The sequence below is a fragment of the Physeter macrocephalus genome, chromosome 2 (assembly GCF_002837175.3).
Source record: "Physeter macrocephalus isolate SW-GA chromosome 2, ASM283717v5, whole genome shotgun sequence".
Classification (NCBI taxonomy): domain Eukaryota; kingdom Metazoa; phylum Chordata; class Mammalia; order Artiodactyla; family Physeteridae; genus Physeter; species Physeter macrocephalus.
In genome coordinates this window covers 111632632-111651598 of record NC_041215.1, presented here as the reverse complement: position 1 = coordinate 111651598, position 18967 = coordinate 111632632, and the positions used below count along the sequence as shown (strand labels likewise).

The following is an 18967-nucleotide window of genomic DNA, read 5'->3' as shown; positions in this document are numbered from 1 at the left end:
CACTATCATTTTTCTGAATTCTTTTTCTGGAAGGTTGCCTATCTCCACTTCATTTAGTTGTTTTTCTGGGGTTTTATCTTGTTCCTTCACCTGGTACATAGCCCTCTGCCTTTTCATCTTGTCTATCTTTCTGTGAATGTGGTTTTTGATCCACAGGCTGCAGGATTGTAGTTCTTGCTTCTGCTGTCTGCCCTCTGGTGGATGAGGCTATCAAAGAGGCCTTGTGTAGGTTTCCTGATGGGAGGGACTGGTGGTGGGTAGAGCTGGGTGTTGCTCTGGTGGGCAGAGCTCAGTAAAACTTTAATCCGTTTGAGTGCTGATGGGTGGGGCTGGGTTCCCTCCCTGTTGGTTGTTTGGCCTGAGGCGACCCAACACTGGAGCTTACCTGGGCTCTTTGCTGGGGCTAATGGCGGACTTTTGGAGGGCTCACACCAAGGAGTACTTCCCGGAACTTCTGCTGCCGGTGTCCTAGTCCTCATGGTGAGACACAGCCACCCCCTGCCTCCGCAGGAGACCCTCCTACACTAGCAGGTAGATCTGATTCAGTCTCCTAAGACGTCACTGCTCCTTCCCCCGGGTTCAGATGCACACAGTACTTTGTGTGTGCCCTCCAAGAGTGGAGTCTCTGTTTCCCCCAGTCCTGTCAAAGTCCTGCAATCAAATCCCACTAGCCTTCAAAGTCTGATTCTCTGGGAATTCCTCCTCCTGTTGCTGGACCCCAGGTTGGGAAACCTGACGTGGGGCTCAGAACCTTCACTCCAGTGGGTGGACTTCTGTGGTATAAGTGTTCTCCAGTTTGTGAGTCACCCACCCAGCAGTTATGGGATTTGATTTTATTGTGATTGCGCCCCTCCTACTGTCTCACTGCGGCTTCCCCTTTGTCTTTAGATGTGGGGTATCCTTTTTGGTGAGTTCCAGTGTCCTCCTGTCGATGACTGTTCAGCAGTTAGCCGTGACCCCGGTGCTCTCCCAAGAGGGAGTGAAAGCACATCTTTCTACTCCACCATCTTGAACCAATCTCTCTGTATGATTTCTTACATGGCATGTAAATCTATAATTTTCTCAAAATAAAGAGTTTTTAAATTCATATAATAGTTTTTAGTGAATTGTTTAGTTTAACGACTATAACAATCATTATTCAGAGCAGTGCCTAGGTTCTGTGAAAAAGACTGGTAGATTTCCTCTTCCAGATATTGGAAAACAGAATGACATCATAACAAAGAACAGGTGCTTTCATATCAAGCAGATCTGGATGTGAATTCTTATTAGGTATAAACTTTAGGAGTATTTGTTCACTTTTCTGAACTTGAGTTATCTCATTTGTAAAACTGGAAAAATAGTTGTTCCAAATCTTGTTCTATGAATTAAATGAATGCGACAATGTATGGGAAATATGTGAAAAATTCTGTTAATTTGTAGCTGCCTTTTGAATTTTTTATTGTGATATGAATAACATGTCAAATAATTAATTAATTAACAATAAAATCCTTAGGTCTTCAGTTTAAGCATTCACAATTTTATACACATTTCCAACACTCCAGAAAGTTCTCTTGTGCCCCTTTCAATTCAGTTCCTCTCTTACCCATTCCCACTCCCATCCCCAGCCCCAGGCAACTACTTTCACTGCAGATCATTTTTATCTATTCTTGGATTTTATATAAATATAATCTTATAGTATGTATTTTTTAACATCTGTCTTCTTTTGCATAACAACTGTTTTTGAGATTCATCCATGTCATTGCATGGATTGTTGGTTTTTATTTCTGAGTCATACTCTATAAATATACTACAACTACACTTGTTGGCTACTATAAATAAGGCTGTTCTAAACTTTCTTGTACATTTTGTTGGACATAGTTTTCATTTCTCTTTGGAAAATGTATGAGTGGAATTGCTAGGGAATAGTGAATGTATATGTTTAACTTTGTTAGAATCTGCCAAAATATTTCAAAAATGATTATACCATTTTACACTGACACTAGAAATGTATGAGACTTCACGTAGTATACATCCTCTCCAGTATTTGATGTTGTTAGACTTTTTGATTATAGCCATTGTAGAGGGTATGAATGGTATCTTGTTGTGATTTTAATTTAAATTTTGTGTGTTTAATGGCCATTCTTACTATCATCTGTTACAAAGTGATCAAATTTTTGCCAATATTTTAATTTGATTTGTCCTTCACTTGTCTTTAAATATTAGTACTATGTTATTAGTCATATACAATTGTATATCAGTTATGTATTTATTGTAAATTATACCTTTCTCTTTGGTATTTTTTTAATCTTGGATTTACCACTATACAATTCTAACACTTAACTTTCTTCCTGATTAAATTTCCCGAGTAAATGTTTAGTTAGCCCTTTGACCTTAACCTTTCTGGAAAATAGGAAATTAGTACACTTTTACCCTCTCTCAAGTTTTATCTACACCCAAGTATTTATTTCTGCCATACATAAGCTTTAACAGCTAGTTGATCAAAAGTCCCTTATTTATTCAATTTTTCCATATTGATTACTAAAGATTAAATTTTAGTCCAATTAGGAAAAAAAATCTGTTGGGTTTGATTGAAACTACACTTAAATGATGAACAGTTATATGCCAACAAATTAAACAGCCTAGAAGAAATGGATAAGTTCCTAGAAACATACAACTGACCAATACTGGATTAGGAAGAAATAGAAAATCTGAAATGACCAATTTTAGTAAGGAGATTGAATCAGTAATTAAAAACCTCCCAACAAACAATAGTCCAGGACTAGGTGGCTTCTACCAAGCATTTAAAGAAAAATTAATACCAATCCTTCTCAAACTCTTTCAAAAAATAGAAGAAGAAATACTTCCAAACTCATTTTATGAGACCAGCATTACCCTTATATCAAAACTAGATAAGAACACTACAAGAAAAGAAAATTACAGGCCAATATCCTTGATGAACATATATGTAAATATCCTCAACAAAATATTAGCAAACTGAATTAAACAATATATTAAAAGGATCATACATCATGATCAAAGGATTTATTCCATGGATGCAAGGATGGTTCAGTATCTGCAAATCAATCAATGAGATACACCACACTAACAAAATGAAGGACAAAAGTCATATGTGATCATCTCAATAGATTCAGAAAAAGCATTTGACAAAATTCAACATCCATTCATGATAAAAACTCTAAACAAAATGGGTACAGAGGGAACATACCTCAACATAATAAAGACCATATATGACAAGCCCACAGCTAACATTATACCCAAAGGTGAAAAACTGGTATATTTAAAATAGATAACCAATAAGAACCTACTGTATAACACAGGGAACGCTGCTCAATATGCTGTGATAACCTAAATGGGAAAAGAATTTGGAAAAGAACAGATATATGTTTATGTATAACTGAATCACTTTGCTGTACACCTGAAACTAACACAACATTTTTAATCAACTATGCTCCAATATAAAAAATTTTTAAAAATAAAGTCAATAGAAACCTGAAAAAAATAAACCTAATTACTTGCTAAAAACAAAACAAAACAAAACAAAGGTGAAAAGCTGAAAGCTCTTCCTCTAAGGTCAAGAATGGCCACTCTTGCCACTTTTATTCAACATACTACTGGAATTCCTAGCCAGAGCAATTAGGAAAGAAAAAGAAACAAAAGGCATACAAATCAGAAAGGAAGAAGTAAAACTGTCTCTATTTTCAAATGACATATTATATATAGCAAACCCTAATGACTCAATCAAAAAAACTGTTAGAATTAATAAACAAATTCAGTAAAGTTGTAGGATACAAAATTAATATACAAAAATCTGTTGCATTTCTATACACTAATAATAGATTATCAGAAAGAAAAAAAATTTTTAATCTCATTTACAATTGCATCAAACATAATAAAATACTTAGGAATAAATTAACAAAGGATGTGAAAAACCTCTACACTGAAAACTATAAGACAATGAAAGACATTGAAGAAAACACCTATAAATGGAAAGATATTTCATGCTGATGGATTAGAAGAATTAATATTGTTAAAATGTCCATACTACCCAAATAATCTACAGATTCAATGCAATCCCTATCAAAATTTCAATGGCATTTTTCACAGAAATAGAAAAAAATTTTCTAAAATTTGTATGGAATCACAAAAGACCCTAAATAGCCAAACCAGTCTCAAGAAAGAAGTAGCAAGTTGGAGGCATCCCACTTCCTGATCTAAAACTATATTACAAAGTTATAGTAATCATAAAAGTATGGTACTGGCAGAAAAACAGACACAAGATCAATGGAACAGAACAGAGAGCCCAGAAATAAACCCACACATATATGGTCAACTAATTTTCAAGGATAGTGTCCTTGATAAATGGTGTTGGTAAAACTGGACATGCAAAAGAATGAAGATGGACCACTATTTACACCATATACAAAAATAAACTCAAAATGGATTAAGGTCTTGAAGGCAAGACCTGAAACCATAAAATTCCTAGAAGAAAACATACTAAGTCAGTTCCTTTACATCAGTCGTGGCAGGTTTTTTGTTTTTGTTTTTTTTTTAATTTGACACCAAAAACAAAGGCAACAAAAGCAAAAATAAACAAGTAGAACTACATCAAACTAAAAAGCTTCTGTACAGCAAAGGAAACAATCAACAAAATGCTATTTCACCCCTACATGTATGTTTATATTTTATACAATCAAATGAGTTATGGAGAAAAAGGTGGAAGGACACATATTACCTGAGTGGGATGGGGACGGTGGAATGGTGGTGAGAGGAAAGAAGGAGGAAAAGTGTGTGTCAAACAGAAAAAAAATTCATTTTTTGGAAAAATATGTACTGTATGTCAAGTGAAAAAGCAACATAAAGTTTCATTTATAACACAACTGAAAGTATGTATTCATTGAATATGTGCATAGACAAAGACTAAAGGAGAATGTAGGCAGTTTTGTCTTGGATTCCTATTATGTTTACATACAAATTTCAATAAAGTTCTTTCTAAAAGCTAAAACTATATTGATAATTTGAAGAAGTCTGAATCCCTAATATATTAAAGATCAAAACCTCCTACTCTTTACAAATAAAAAATGAAACCCAGAGTTTAGCCACTTATCTATGGTCACCCAGCTCAGTTATAGTAAAATGTGCACTAAAAGCCAAGTTTCCTGTCTCCCAAGGAAATCACACAGGACTGATTCTGTCATTGAAGCCTGTTCGATAATGTGCTGCACTATGGCAGAGTCCATCTCATATGGAAAGGAAAGCAGACAATAATTAGCACTATCAAAACTGTGTTGACAGAAAGACAAATAGTATATGATCTCACTTATATGTGGAACCTAAAAAGTCAAACTCATGGAACCAGAGACTAGAATGGTGGTTACCAGGGGCTGTGGGGTGGGGGAAATGAGGAGCTGCTGGTCAAAGGGTACAAATTTCCAGTTATAGGATGAATAAGCTCTGGGGAGCTAACCTAGAGCATGGTGACTAGAGTTAACAATACTGTATGTATGCTTGAATTTTGCTAAGAGAGTAGTTTTTGTTTGTTTGTTTTTGCCACACCGCACAGCTTGTGGATCTTAGTTCCCTGACCAGGGATTGAACCCAGAAGTCCTAACCACTGGACCACCAGGGAATTCCCACTAAGAGTAGATCTTAAGGTCTCATCACACACACACACACACACACACACACACACACACACACAAAAGATAACTATGTGAGGTGCTGAATGGGTTACTTGACAGTGGTAATCATTTCACAATATATAGAGATATTAAATCATCAAGTTGTACACCTTTTTGCAGATCACATTATATAATATAAAAAAGAATAAAATAAAATAATAAATAAATAAGCCACTCCTCACACACACACACACACACACACACACACACACACACTGTTGACCTTTGTGGGGACAAAACAAATCATCAAGAAGATCATTTCCTTCAGGCAGTAGGCAACCAGAATTTGAGTTACAGAAAAATCAGGCTACAGGCCAAACTGCAGTGTCCAATATTCCATTTATAACTAGTGTTACCACCCCAGGCAACACATCTGTCATGTGGCACAGTTGTAGGATCCTGGGAAAGAGTAGTGGCTTGGAAAATTAACATGGTTGGTATAATATCATCAGCAGTGAAGAGAATAATTTTGAGCAAAAGCAATGAAGTAAAATCACCATTAATAGGTCAACAAACTATAAGGTAAAGTTTCACATAGTAGAAACACTGTGCACTCATTAGCTATAAAAATTGTGCATGTTTATTAAGTGAATAAAGAAAAATTACAATGAGAACTTGTAAATTAAACAATGTTCTAAGGCCTCTCAAAAAGGGTGTGAATAAAACTTTGGTTTCCCTAATTTCTGATATAATGATATCAGAAACAGCTAGTTTTCCATCAGACAACAGCTAGTTTTATGAATGAAAAAGAGGAGGCCAAGAGATAACAGTTCTTAGATAGCTGAGTGAATAATAGGAGAAAAAAGGAGGAAAAGGTAGGCTGTATTGAGCAGTTAGGTTAATAGATTGGGAATGATAAAGGGGTTCTGAACGAGTAAGAAGTGAAAGTCTATGGTCTTACTGTAGGTAAAGTAAAATTGTTGGGGGCGGTCATCGAGAGGACACGACCACAGGTAGAGCCGAGGGCTGGACTCAGGCAATCAGAAGCTCCTCACCCCCTCCCCTGCCCTTGAAATGCACACTCTGTCCACTGTTCCCACGGTGAGAGGTGTTTTCAAGGGCGCAGCCTTGAGAGAACATGTTGTTGAGACCATCTGGATGGTACACGTGACTGAACCCAGGTAAGGCCTCTATATCAACTTATAAGATAGTGGCAGGTGAGTGTGGAGATCTACTCATCTTGCTGCTGCCCAAGACAAGCTTCTTATTAAGTCCCCTTGCTTATTAAACCTGCCACCTACCAATGTGGAGTGGTCTGCCTCTTTCTTCCATCTCTCCTTGCCCTCCGTGTACAGGAGCCAGTTTCACATTTTACCCGGGGAGCTCCTGACGTTTTGAACCAACAAAACTTAACCCACTAAGGGCAAAAAGGGGGGTGCTATATTTAATAAGATTGTGAGAGATCAGGGTAACTTGGGACACAAACCTTGGAGAGACTAGGGGGAGAGACACAAGAGGCTGCAATTCAACAATAAGGTGTTTTGTCAAGTTGATTTCCTTTCCCAAAGGAACCATCATCACTCAAAGGCTGGTTTAAACATTAACTCAAATTTAGAAACATTTACGGAAATGCTGAACATGCTCTGCTTGAAAACGTGACCATATATTTCACTATATTTATATTTCCAGTGACTATCACATTGTCTGCCGATTGGAACTGTCATGAATAAAAAGTTATGGGTTTTTTTGTTTCGGTTTTTTTTTTTTTAATTAGATAGGATACCTTTTTTTTAGACAGCTTTTTTGAGGTATAATTGATATACAAAGAGCTGCACATATTTAATGTGTGCAATTTGATGAGTCTGGACATGTGCAAACACTCATAGTACCATCACCAGGATCAAAATACAAGATGTAGCCAACATCCCCCAAAGTGTACTTTTGACCCTTTTGTTAGTTTTCAGTTTTTTGTAGTAAGAACAGTTAACATGAGATCTACCCTCTAAACAAATTTTAAGTGCACTAAGTGCCAAGAAAAAAAAACTAAGAAAACTAAGGGGGGAAAAAAAAGTGCACCGTATTGCTAACCATGGGCCTTGTGCTGAATTGCCAACCTCTAGAACTTAGTCATCTAGCATGGCTGAAATTTTAATGAGAAGACGTTCAATAGGTAAGGTATTCTTTGTTTTCCCATATCTACAGAAGTAAAGCACAGATCTTATGTAATTTCAGCGTAAGACTGTGCCAACAATATGCTTAACTAGATAACATAAGGAAATTTCTTGGTGCACATATCTGACTCCATAGGTAGAGCAGGCTTCAGGAGAATGGGAGAATGTAAAATTCATGAGGGCAGGGATTTTCAGTTTTGCATTTTTTTTTCACTTACTCTACCACTTGTCCTTGTTTGCCACAAAATTGGTAAGAAATGGAGTGGATTTTGGAGAGGCAATAAAAATGCTCATTACCAGGCTTCCCTGGTGGTGCAGTGGTTGAGAGTCCGCCTGCCGATGCAGTGGACACGGGTTCGTGCCCCAGTCCGGGAGGATCCCACATGCCGCGGAGCGGCTGGGCCCGTGAACCACGGCCGCTGAGCCTGCGCGTCCTGAGCCTGTGCTCCGCAACGGGAGAGGCCACAACGGAGGGAGGCCCGCATACCACAAAAAAAAAAAAAAAAAAAAAAGGCTGAACATGAGAAACCTTTGGCAGAGGTTTTCCCAGCTCTAGTTGAGTATCTACCATTCACACTGCAAAAATGTGGACGTCAAAGACAGACAAGATATATTAGAAAGAAGGAAAAGGAACAGATCCTGCAGGGAGGGGAGACAGAAGTCAAGAGCAGAGGCCAAGAGCTCCTTTTTGCAGTAGTGGCACTCTTGTCTCCTCCTGTTGAGTGAAAGCTCCTTGGAGAACAGAGCCATCTCTTAACCACTTTCGGAACCTGCACAATGAACATAATACTTAGTAATGCAGTGCAATTTTATTGAATTATAAATGAGAAGTCCTAGGGAAAAAGAATTTTAATTGGGGCAACTCCTCAAATTCACAGAAAAGCCTTCGGCCAGTCATCTACTCATTCTACACTGATTGTGCTGGTTTAGCAGTGAGGAGTGTTGAGAGTATTTATTTCAACAGTATTCATTGAATCCTCCCAAGGGCAAGATACTGTGGCAAAAGGTAGACATAAAAGAAATTCAAGCCACGATCTTGCCTGGGGGTAGGTCAAGAGGTACAATATGGCTCTCAGACTACACTATAACCATGAGTGGTAAGAAATGCAATAGACTCACAAACAAAACGTTATAACTAAATATTCCCAATCTGATGGGAAATAGAAGTATGCTGTGTCTTTGGAATGATTTTAAAAGGCATTCTTGAGGATGCTGGAAAGCCCCATGTATCTACTCAAGATTTCTTCCACTTTTTAGATATCTCTAAGCTCAATTAATCAACATGAAATCGTGCTTAAGTTTTATTTAGATAACTACCAAAAACTTCTGCATATTGTGTCTTACAGACTTTATTAATCTAGGAAATGAGATGCCAGAATATATGTTGAGAGGAGAAGTCCCGCCTTGGTACTCATTACATGCATGAGTGGCTTGCTAAAGGCAGATTCTCTTACAGTGTAAGCAGAAGAATATTCAAGCTTAGGCATATCTCATGGCCACAAAATTGCATTGTTAAATACAATCTCTGCTATCAAAAAAAAGTGTATTTTAAAAAAATAACTGAGAGGGCTTCCCTGGTGGCGCAGTAGTTGAGAGTTTGCCTGCTGATGCAGGGGACACGGGTTTGTGCCCTGGTCCGGGAAGATCCCACATGCCACAGAGCGGCTGGACCCGTGAGCCATGGCTGCTGGGCCTGCGCGTCCGGAGCCTGTGCTCTGCAACCGGAGACGCCACAGCAGTGAGAGGCCCGCGTACCACAAAAATAAATAAATAAATAAATAAATAAATGAGAAACTTTTTATCATGGAAAACAGAACTAACCTGATTATAAAAGTAAGGAAAGTGATAAGCAGTATAAACTATTCTCATCTAGGAAATTTCAGCCAGTTTGCAATTTGATGTAAATGGTTTCATAAAAGAGAGGCAGTTTTACCTTAATTACCTTAATTATACATATAAGTTTCTTCTAATCTTCGCATATAAATATTTGGCCAAATAGTATTTTTTTATTTAAAATCAGAACACAATTTATTAATGTGTAATTAATGCCATTTCAATCAACCAAAAGATTCATAATCTCTGCAGGACCAAGAAAACTTAGGAAGTACATTTTATTACAGAGAAATGTTTATTTTACTTGACTAAATGTTCATTTATTCAAGTGGTGTTTATGATTTCTTGCTCTGTGCTGGCCATTTGGGATACAAAAAGGAGCAAACACAAGTACAGCCTTTGCCTTCATGAAAATTGCAGTCTAGAAAAGGAGAAAGAGTAATTATACCATGATCACAGAAAATGTTAAGTTACAACTCTGAAAAATGCTACAAGAGAAAGTAAGATATACAGTGTTCTGAGAGCTTATTGTAAGGACATTTTGCCTTACTGGGTAAGCCAGGCTTTCCTGAATAAGGTACACATGAGCTGATATCTAGAGGGCAAACTGTAGATTAACTTGGTGATGCATAAAGGGGAAAGAATCCAGGCAAATTCTTGAAAGAGGGCAGACAAGGGACTGAAAAGTTGGCCAAACAGTATTAAACAACACTTTTGTTTGCTAGACGTTTAAATTTGTTATCCTATATCTCATAATAACAAAAGTATTTGACTTAGTTGCTAATTTAAGAAGCAATATAGAATAGCCCTTCTACCTATGATTAAGAAAACACTTACCAATATTTAATGAGCATCTACTGGTACCATTCACTCTAGAAAAATGATTAAGAATCAGTTCCTGCCCTCAAGTAGTCCAATACCTGTGACAGGAGCTCAATACAACTAATATGACATTTTTTAAAGAAATAATGTATCATTTGTGACTTAAAAATTATACATGTTGTCATTCAAAAGTTCTATACTAGCCTTACATTTAACAACTTAACAAAATTAGCAATGATGTTACTTCTATTAAAAACCTAGAGCAACTATCATACTTAATGATAAATCTTTAGAAGCATCCCACTGAAGTAATAAGCAAGATAAGATGCCCACAATAATTACTGTTATCATTCAACTTCATATGGAATTTCTAGCTAATGTAACATAAGAAAAAACATAAAAAGAAATAACAGATAAAGGCTACAAATAAACTTATCTACAAAATAGAAACAGAGTTACAGATGTAGAAAATAAACTTATGGTTACCAAGGGGTAAAGGGGGGAGGGATAAATTGGAAGATTGGGATTGACACATACACACTACTATATATAAAATAGATAACTAATAAGGACCTACTGTATAGCACAGGGAACTCTACTCAATACTCTGTAACGGCCTATATGGGAAAAGAATCTAAAAAAGAGTGGATATATGTATATGTATAACAGACTCATTTTTCTGTATACTTGAAACTAAGACAACATTGTAAATCAACTATACCCCAATAAAAATTACAAAAAAATAAAGTATTCAAAACAAAAAAGATGTACCTTCTAGAAATTCATGAAATACTAGTTCTCAAGAACAATTGTATAAATCCTCCCTGCAAGGAATAAACCAAGTTAACTAAAGCGGCCAGAATTTGAGTTCCATTTTACCATCTACTGGCTGTATGACCTTGAACAATGTAGTAGACAGGTTCTGTCCTTCAGTTCTTTTCCTGATCTATACAAAGTGAACAAAACAAAATCTACACTATTGGGCTCTAATCAGAGATAAATAATATGATGGTAAAACACAGTCACAGATGAAGTGCTCAGTAACTGTTTGTTATTAATGTTATTATTGTAAATAAAAGTTATCTCTAAAAAAAAGAAAGAAAGAACAGATACAGATATTGGAGAAAATTGCTACTGTTCAGGAATCAACTTCATAGGTATGAATCAATAAATAAAAATAACAGAGATTCTCTATGCCAACAATAACTAATTTAAAATGTGATCAAAATTATGTTAATGATGATGACGACGACGACACTGATGGCTGACACGTACAGTGAGCAAACTCTGTGACAGGCACTACATTAAATGCTTCTCCTGAGGTTTTCATGTAATACACATGTCAAAAAAAATAACTGGCATTAGGTCATCCCATTATTTTCCTTTTTTTAATCCCATTTTTTGGGATGAAGAAACTGAGTTTTTGAGAGAAGTAACAGCATGAGAATAGGAAACACAGATTCCAAATTCAGTTCTGATCAGAAGGTCCATAATCTTGACCATTTTGTGTAGTTCCCTCTTCCTCCAGAAAGCTATGATTTACTTTCTTTGAGAGTCTATAAAATTCTATCATCCAGTGGACTAACTGGCAAGCTCAACATTTAGCCTGCTAGTTTGTCAGTTATTAAGACAAGAGATCTCTGGAAACACCCAACTCCCTCAGGGTTGCTTTACCAGCAGCTCTCTTTCCTCCATCTTTGTGACCAGATATAGGTTCCACTGCATCATTTGTATCCAGGGCAGTCATCTCTGATCCTTAGGCTAGAATGACATTTTTTCAATTAAAACTGGAGTAAATGATCAGAGACTTGAGTTCCAAGTGGGATCAAAGAAGATGAATAAAAGAAATACAAATTACCTTAATCAAACATTTATGGAGAACCTACCACCCAAAGGCACCATGATAATTGTCACAGAGGGTTCCAAATTGCTTATTAGCCCCTTTTCCCCTGTGAATTTACAATTCAGGGGTAATCTTATAGAAAACCAATCTGCATGTCTTTTTTCAAACTAGTTAGCCAACCCTTTTAATTCCACTATACTCTCACTGAGAATATCATTCTTTCATGTGGTTTCAAGTACTCCCTATGTAAAAAGGGATGATGCTAAATCCAGAGCTCCTCTTAAACTCCATAATGCAATATCCAACCATCTCCTCAATATCTCACAGGCTCCACCAACTCAGCTTATCTAAAAATCTAACTCATCGATGATACCTGCCCCAACCCACTCTTCCTTCAGTTGAATATACCTTCTACCTCTCGAATCCATCTGCCTCCCTGCATCTCCACTTCTACAAGGACACACCAGTGATTACAAGACTGCTGCAACCGCCTTAAGATTAGCTGAACTGTCTTCAGAACGACTTCTTCAAAGGAGGAGATAGGTGTTCATCAAGGACTCATATTACTAAATGGCAAACTGTAACATCTATCAGCATTATGAATAAAATGTCCTATTGCTATCTGAAGGAGTTGGGTTCTGAAAAAGAAAGCATAAGGAATAGACGGAAGAATGTTGCAGGCAGAGAAAATAGCCTTGCAAAATACACACACACACACACACACACACACACACACACACACCCCACACATTTTAAAAGCCTTCACTTACCCCCAATCTTGTTTAGAAATTATCTCAATCGAATAGTCATTCCATTAAAAAGCTCTTTACTAATTGGCTGATAGAAGGAAAGAGCTGACATTTTCATTATCAGACACCTTAAGGCTTTTGTTGTTTATATGTTTTTAATTTTAACACTCTCACATTCTATGAGATAAATGTCATTATTGCTCCCATTTTATTTATTTATTTGTTTATTTATTTTTGGCTGAGTTGGGTCTTTGTTGCTGGCGTGGGCTTTCTGTAGTTGTGGCGAGCGGGGGCTACTCTTTGTTGCAGTGCGCGGGCTTCTCGTTGCAGTGGCTTCCCTTGTTGCAGAGCACCGGCTGTAGGTGTACGGGCTTCGGTAGTTGTGGCACGTGGGCTCAGTAGTTGTGGCTCATGGGCTCTAGAGCACAGGCTCAGTAGTTGTAGCACACGGGCTTTGTTGCTCCGCGGCATGTGGGATATTCCCGGACCAGGTCTCGAACCCGTGTCCTCTGCTTTGGCAGGCGGATTTTTAACCACTGTGCCACCAGGGAAGCCCCTGCCCCCATTTTAGAATGGAGGAAATGGAGACTCAAAGACGTGAAATGGATGGCCTAAAGTCACACTGCTGTTAAAAGATTTAAGAAATAACTCAGAAAAGACAAAAACTAAACAGGGGGGAAGAAAGGAGATGGATTCTAGCAGATGACAGAACCAATCAATGCTCAAGACAGGGAAATAAATGGAATGTATAGGTAGTTGAAAATGTCCTACTTTTATTCACAAAGAATTGAGGAAGCTCTGAGGAAATGAGACCTACTCGCTGTACACTGCCAAGAAAAAGCCACATCTGGCTCCTCCCATCTTGCTGCTTCTGGGTTCCTGGGGCTGAAGAGACAACCCAGAATTAGTGCAGTCATCAAGAAGTCTACCCCTCAGGGATACAAGGCTTCTCTATAACTAGAAGATAAATGGAAAAAGTTCTGGTTGTCAACAGGAAAGAAGAACAAACCTACCATTGGATCTTTGACAAAAACAGTGCTTATGGAAATAAGCACAATATAATAATATATAATAAGCAGTCAAGTTCCAGTTTGATTTTGCTAAGGGTAATCCCCTGGCTTACCATCTTGGAAAAGCTACGATGACCCAGTTATGTCTTCATTCTTTTTTTTTTAAATTTATTTATTTAATTTATTTATTTTTGGCTGCATTGGGTCTTCATTCTGTGTGCGGGCTTTCTCTAGTTGTGGCAAGAGGGGGCCACTCTTCGTTGTGGTGCGCGGGCTTCTCACTGCATTGGCTTCTCTTGTTGCGGAGCACAGGCTCTAGGCGCATGGGCTTCAGTAGTTGTAGCACATGGGCTCAGTAGTTGTGGCTCGTGGGCTTTAAAGCTCAGGCTCAGTAGTTGTGGCGCAGGGGCTTAGTTGCTCCACAGCATGTGGGATCTTCCCAGACCAGGGCTTGAACCCGTGTTCCTGCCAATCCCCTGCATTGGCAGGCAGATTCTTAACCACTGCACCACCAGGGAAGCCCTATGTCTTCATTCTTAAGTCTACCAATAATGGCTTCTTGGTAATTCCATTTATTATCACCACAATTTCCAATACAGCATGTTGGTTTATTTGATTGATTGATTGACTGATTATCTATCCCCTTGTATCTCTATACCCCACTCCTCCTTCTCTACCTTCCCATACACAATCATTTACGTGAAATATATATACAAAATATTAACTAAATATGTTGATACAATATGTATTGCTGTTTTATGTGCATGTATTTGAATGTACGTAAATGGTAATATACATCTCATTGTTTCTGTGCTCTATCTCAGCCTATTTTAAGGATCTCATTCATGCTGCTTTGTGTACATTGAATCCATTGCTTTTTATTGCTGCCTGATACCCCACTGAACACCCAGATTGTTCCCAGCTCTCTAACACCACAGAATTACTGCAATAACCATTATGGACTTGTGTGAGAAATTCTTGGGGAAATAGACCCAGGGGTGGATATTGCTGAGAAAGAGCATGTATGTATACATAATCCAGCTAATCAGTGCCCAGCTGATCTCCACGATGAGGGCACCAGTCTGAGGGGTGGGTTCAGGAGCAGAGAGCCTTGTGTGACTCATGGCTACTTGTTAGCTGTGTGACCCAAGAAGGCTACATAACATCTCTTAGCCCCATTTTCTCATCTCTAAAGCGTGAACAATTTACAGTGCCTAGCTCATAAAGTTACTGTGAGAATTAAAGGAAATAATAATAAAGTGCTTACCACAGTATGTGGTATGTGGTCATCATTTTCTTCCCACCCAGTAAGAGATTTCTGACTTTCCAGGAGACCCTGAATCTTCACACTGGAAGGTCAGTAAAGCCCATCCTCCTAACTGCACAGAGGAAGAATGGAGAGATCACGTTTCATGCCCGAGGAGGTTGCATGTTATCAGAGGAGGGATCTGAATGCAGCTTTCCGGGTCCCCAGGCCAGTGCTCCTTCCCCTGTACCAGAATGTCCACGGTGGTGCTGGGATTCCACTCAGGCAAAAATGAGCAATAACTAGAAAACGAAACCTGCCCTGCGTTGGCACCTGCTCACACCTGGTACTCTATGGAACTGATGTACTTCCGCTCCGTATGTCAGGAGCTCCTGGGAATTTTTTCCAGTTGTGGTGGTGGATTTGTACTCACTTCCTCTCACACACTGTCAGAGAGCCACACTGATCTGCAGCCCTGGAGCCTGGAGAAGGTGCCTGCATCATGTGGCGTCAGCCCATTCTCAAACCCAGCAAAACCAGTGTTGTTCCTTGATAATTTTGTAAGGGAGGGAACAGCCATGGAGGTACACCACTGAGACAGTCCTTCTAGAAAGAACCAGCTATCTGTCTGGAAGGAGTGCAGCTGACTGACAGCCTCCAGCTGCAGTGCTTTCAAGCACCTGTCTCAGCTCTGGATCCCAGTTAACAATCATACAAAAAACCCTAGCCGATGACTGAGCACAGTGGAAGAAGCAGGACGTGGTCATTTCTTCACCATGTGGGATGCCTATGATGGGCAACCTTTGCCCCAGAGCTCTCCATGGGGTTGGCCAAGAATTTGTCCGGGTTTGCAGCCCAGTCTGAGACTCTCCTTGTCCAGTCCTGCTTCCTCACCCTGTTACCTTTCTCAGGTTTTACCCTCCAATAAAGAAAATACTACACATATTCACACAGTTGTCCTCATTACCGTGTGAAACTCTGACTCTAGGAACTGCATTGCTGGGCTCTTCAATGATGCCTGATGCATGAATTCATGGCTTCTGAACTGTGCACTGAGGCAAAGGCAGCATCTTCATCAACCAAAAACCACAGGGATATTTAAAACAATTGCAAGTACTAGCCTATGTTGCCTATTGTGTAATGTAATCCAATGTTTGCCAGATAGTGAACATTTATTCTACACAAGCTCATTCTGCTTGGATGAGTTTCCTTTGTTGTTCTATCAATACATTAAATTTTTTAATATATGTCTTTGCTGGGAATGAAGAAACTGAAGATCAAAGAAGGTGTCAGTGTGTCAACTGACACAGTGTGTCAACGTAAATCACTTTAATGTAACCTTCAGATTTTGTTTAAAGTGCCAGAAATGTAACGTACTATCACAAACTCATTTCACATAATTCTTAATCTATAAACATAAATGGAAATGGGTTTTAAGCAATGGGCCTTAACCAGAGGCGATTTTGCCTCCCAAGGGACGTTTGGCAATATCTGGAGACGTTTTTGGTTACCACAACCAGGCAGGGGTTGGGAGCTGCTAGTGGTTTCTAGTGGAGAGGACAGGAATGCTGCTAAATATCCTGCAATGTACAAGTCAGCACCCGTAACAAAGAACTATATGGCCCAAAATGTTGAGAAACCTTGGTTTAAAATTATAGAAAAAGTGTTCAATGTCCTGATTGTTTTTTTGAAAGCTAAATATTCTTCCCATAATCGCCCAGTGATTTTCTTCTTCGTTGTACTAAACAATGTCTCTCTATTTCCTTAGAAAAAGTAATCTGGAATGCTGAATAAAATAAATGGCTAGAGGTCACTTGTCCCTATACAAGGAAGTGGTGTTTTCAAGCATATTATCCAAATACCTTATGAGAGAGAAATGCAGGAAATACATTAGAGATCACCCGAGCTCTATAACTGTCACCAAATTCTTAGAGTTTTTCCATTCATTCATATTCCTTCTGTTACCTTGGTGAAATTTTTCAGGTTGGAGCATACTCTACTTTTGAGCATTCATTGACCATCTTATTAGTCAATGTATAACACACATCGTTTGATTTTTTTAACATATTAAGTTCACTTGAAATATCCTAGTCATATTAGGTAAAGCCCAGTATTTAGGAGAACACCTATTTCTATTAAAGTATGTAGCTATGTGGTTAAAAAACAAAAAACAAAAAACCTGCACGTTTAGAATAACAAATTTAAACTGGCCATTTGAAAGCCAAGAACATAGTATTAAGTTTAGACAGTACGGAAAGAATTTAAAAAAAAAAAAAAAAAAAAAAAAAAAACACCTAATTTGGGGCTTTATTTGACGGTCAAAGTGCGCCCCCTCCCGAACAGAAAAGAGAAATAACGTTGATTTCCATTTAAAGTCACAGGGCTCTTAAATTGCATTACACTACAAGCATCTCTTTCTAGCTCATCTAAAAAGCTGAGTGTAAATACTACATTTTACTTGACTCAAAAAAATGTGAGGATGAATTGTGGCTCGCGCATTAGAAAGGCTCCATTGTGAAAGATCACCCAGAAAATCTCTAAACGATATTAGCAGTACGAAAATGACAACTACCATTTATTCTAAACATAACAACTCAGCTTTAACAAGTTATATGTATTTTTCTATCTAGTCTCCTCGCTTTAATGATAGGTGATTCTGTAACAGGAAGAGTCAATTATCCTTTCAGACAGTGGTCACAAACAATCCTAGAAATTTAAGTTTTCAAAAGTGACGGTAAATTGCCAGCAGACAAAAAAAAAATTTGAATTAATTAAACGGGGATCAAGGAGTCTAAGAGTAAGAAAAGTTCTTCACCTCTCAACGTTACCCTCCTGATCCAGAACCCCGTTGTTCATAAATATCCTCTTACTTTGCAGATGTCAAGATGCTGGTCGGAACAGTGCCCACCCCAGGACATCATTCACCTAAGCATATCTTTGCAGCTCCACTAAATGCCTGTCAAACCTTGCCGAGTGCACTTGTGTGTCTGTCTGTCTGCCTGCCTCTGAGTGTGTTAGTGCGTGAATGTGTAAGCGTCGCCGCGCGCGCCTTGGTCTCGGCCGCCCTAACGCTGAACACCGGCCGGAGGCTCCAGGAAGCAGGTGTCGCGGGACAGGGGCTCTTACCTGGGCTCTGGCGAGGAGGCAGCCGCCGAGCAGCAGCCACCCCCAGAGGTGGGGCCCGGCCATACCCGAGCCAGCCCGAGCGAGGAACAGGGACACTCTTCCCGAAGCCCGTGGAAAGCTTCACACTCGCAACTTGGCCGGCGCGAGGCAAACTTGTGGCCGGGAGCGCGGCGCTGCTGGGGTGTCGGGCTCGAAGCCACCGGTCGGGGATGCCCGGGGCCAGGCTGTCTGAGCCCCGTGCGTTTCGGTCTCCGTCCTTACGCGCGGAGGCTCGCGCCTTGGTTGCTACTTCCGGAGAGAGCTGCTCGAGTCCCGGCCTTGACTCGCGGCCCCAGCGCCCAGTGGATCCATGCGCGCCCCGAGTGGCTGCAGGGGCGGCGGGGAGGTGCTCGCGCTCCTCTTCCGAGTCTCTCTGTCCCGCAGCCCGGGGGACCCGAGGGCGACAGATCCAGAGCGCTGCTGCCGCCACCCCCGACTCACACCGTCTCTTCCTCCCTCCACTCTGTCCCAGGTTCCAACGCCGTGTCTCTAGGGACGCCCTGGGTCGTC

General features: G+C 39.3%; 1 protein-coding gene across 1 annotated transcript in view; it reads right to left on the bottom strand.

Moving 5' to 3' along the window:
- Positions 1 to 18599, bottom strand: part of PTH2R (parathyroid hormone 2 receptor) — a 103365-nt gene extending 84766 nt beyond the window's left edge. The window contains exon 1 of the mRNA XM_024124464.2: positions 18419 to 18599. Within this exon, the coding sequence (XP_023980232.1) occupies positions 18419 to 18481 (63 nt within the window). The 5' untranslated portion in view covers positions 18482 to 18599. The remainder of the gene's footprint in view (positions 1 to 18418) is intronic.
- Between the last annotated feature and the right edge of the window lie 368 nt (positions 18600 to 18967).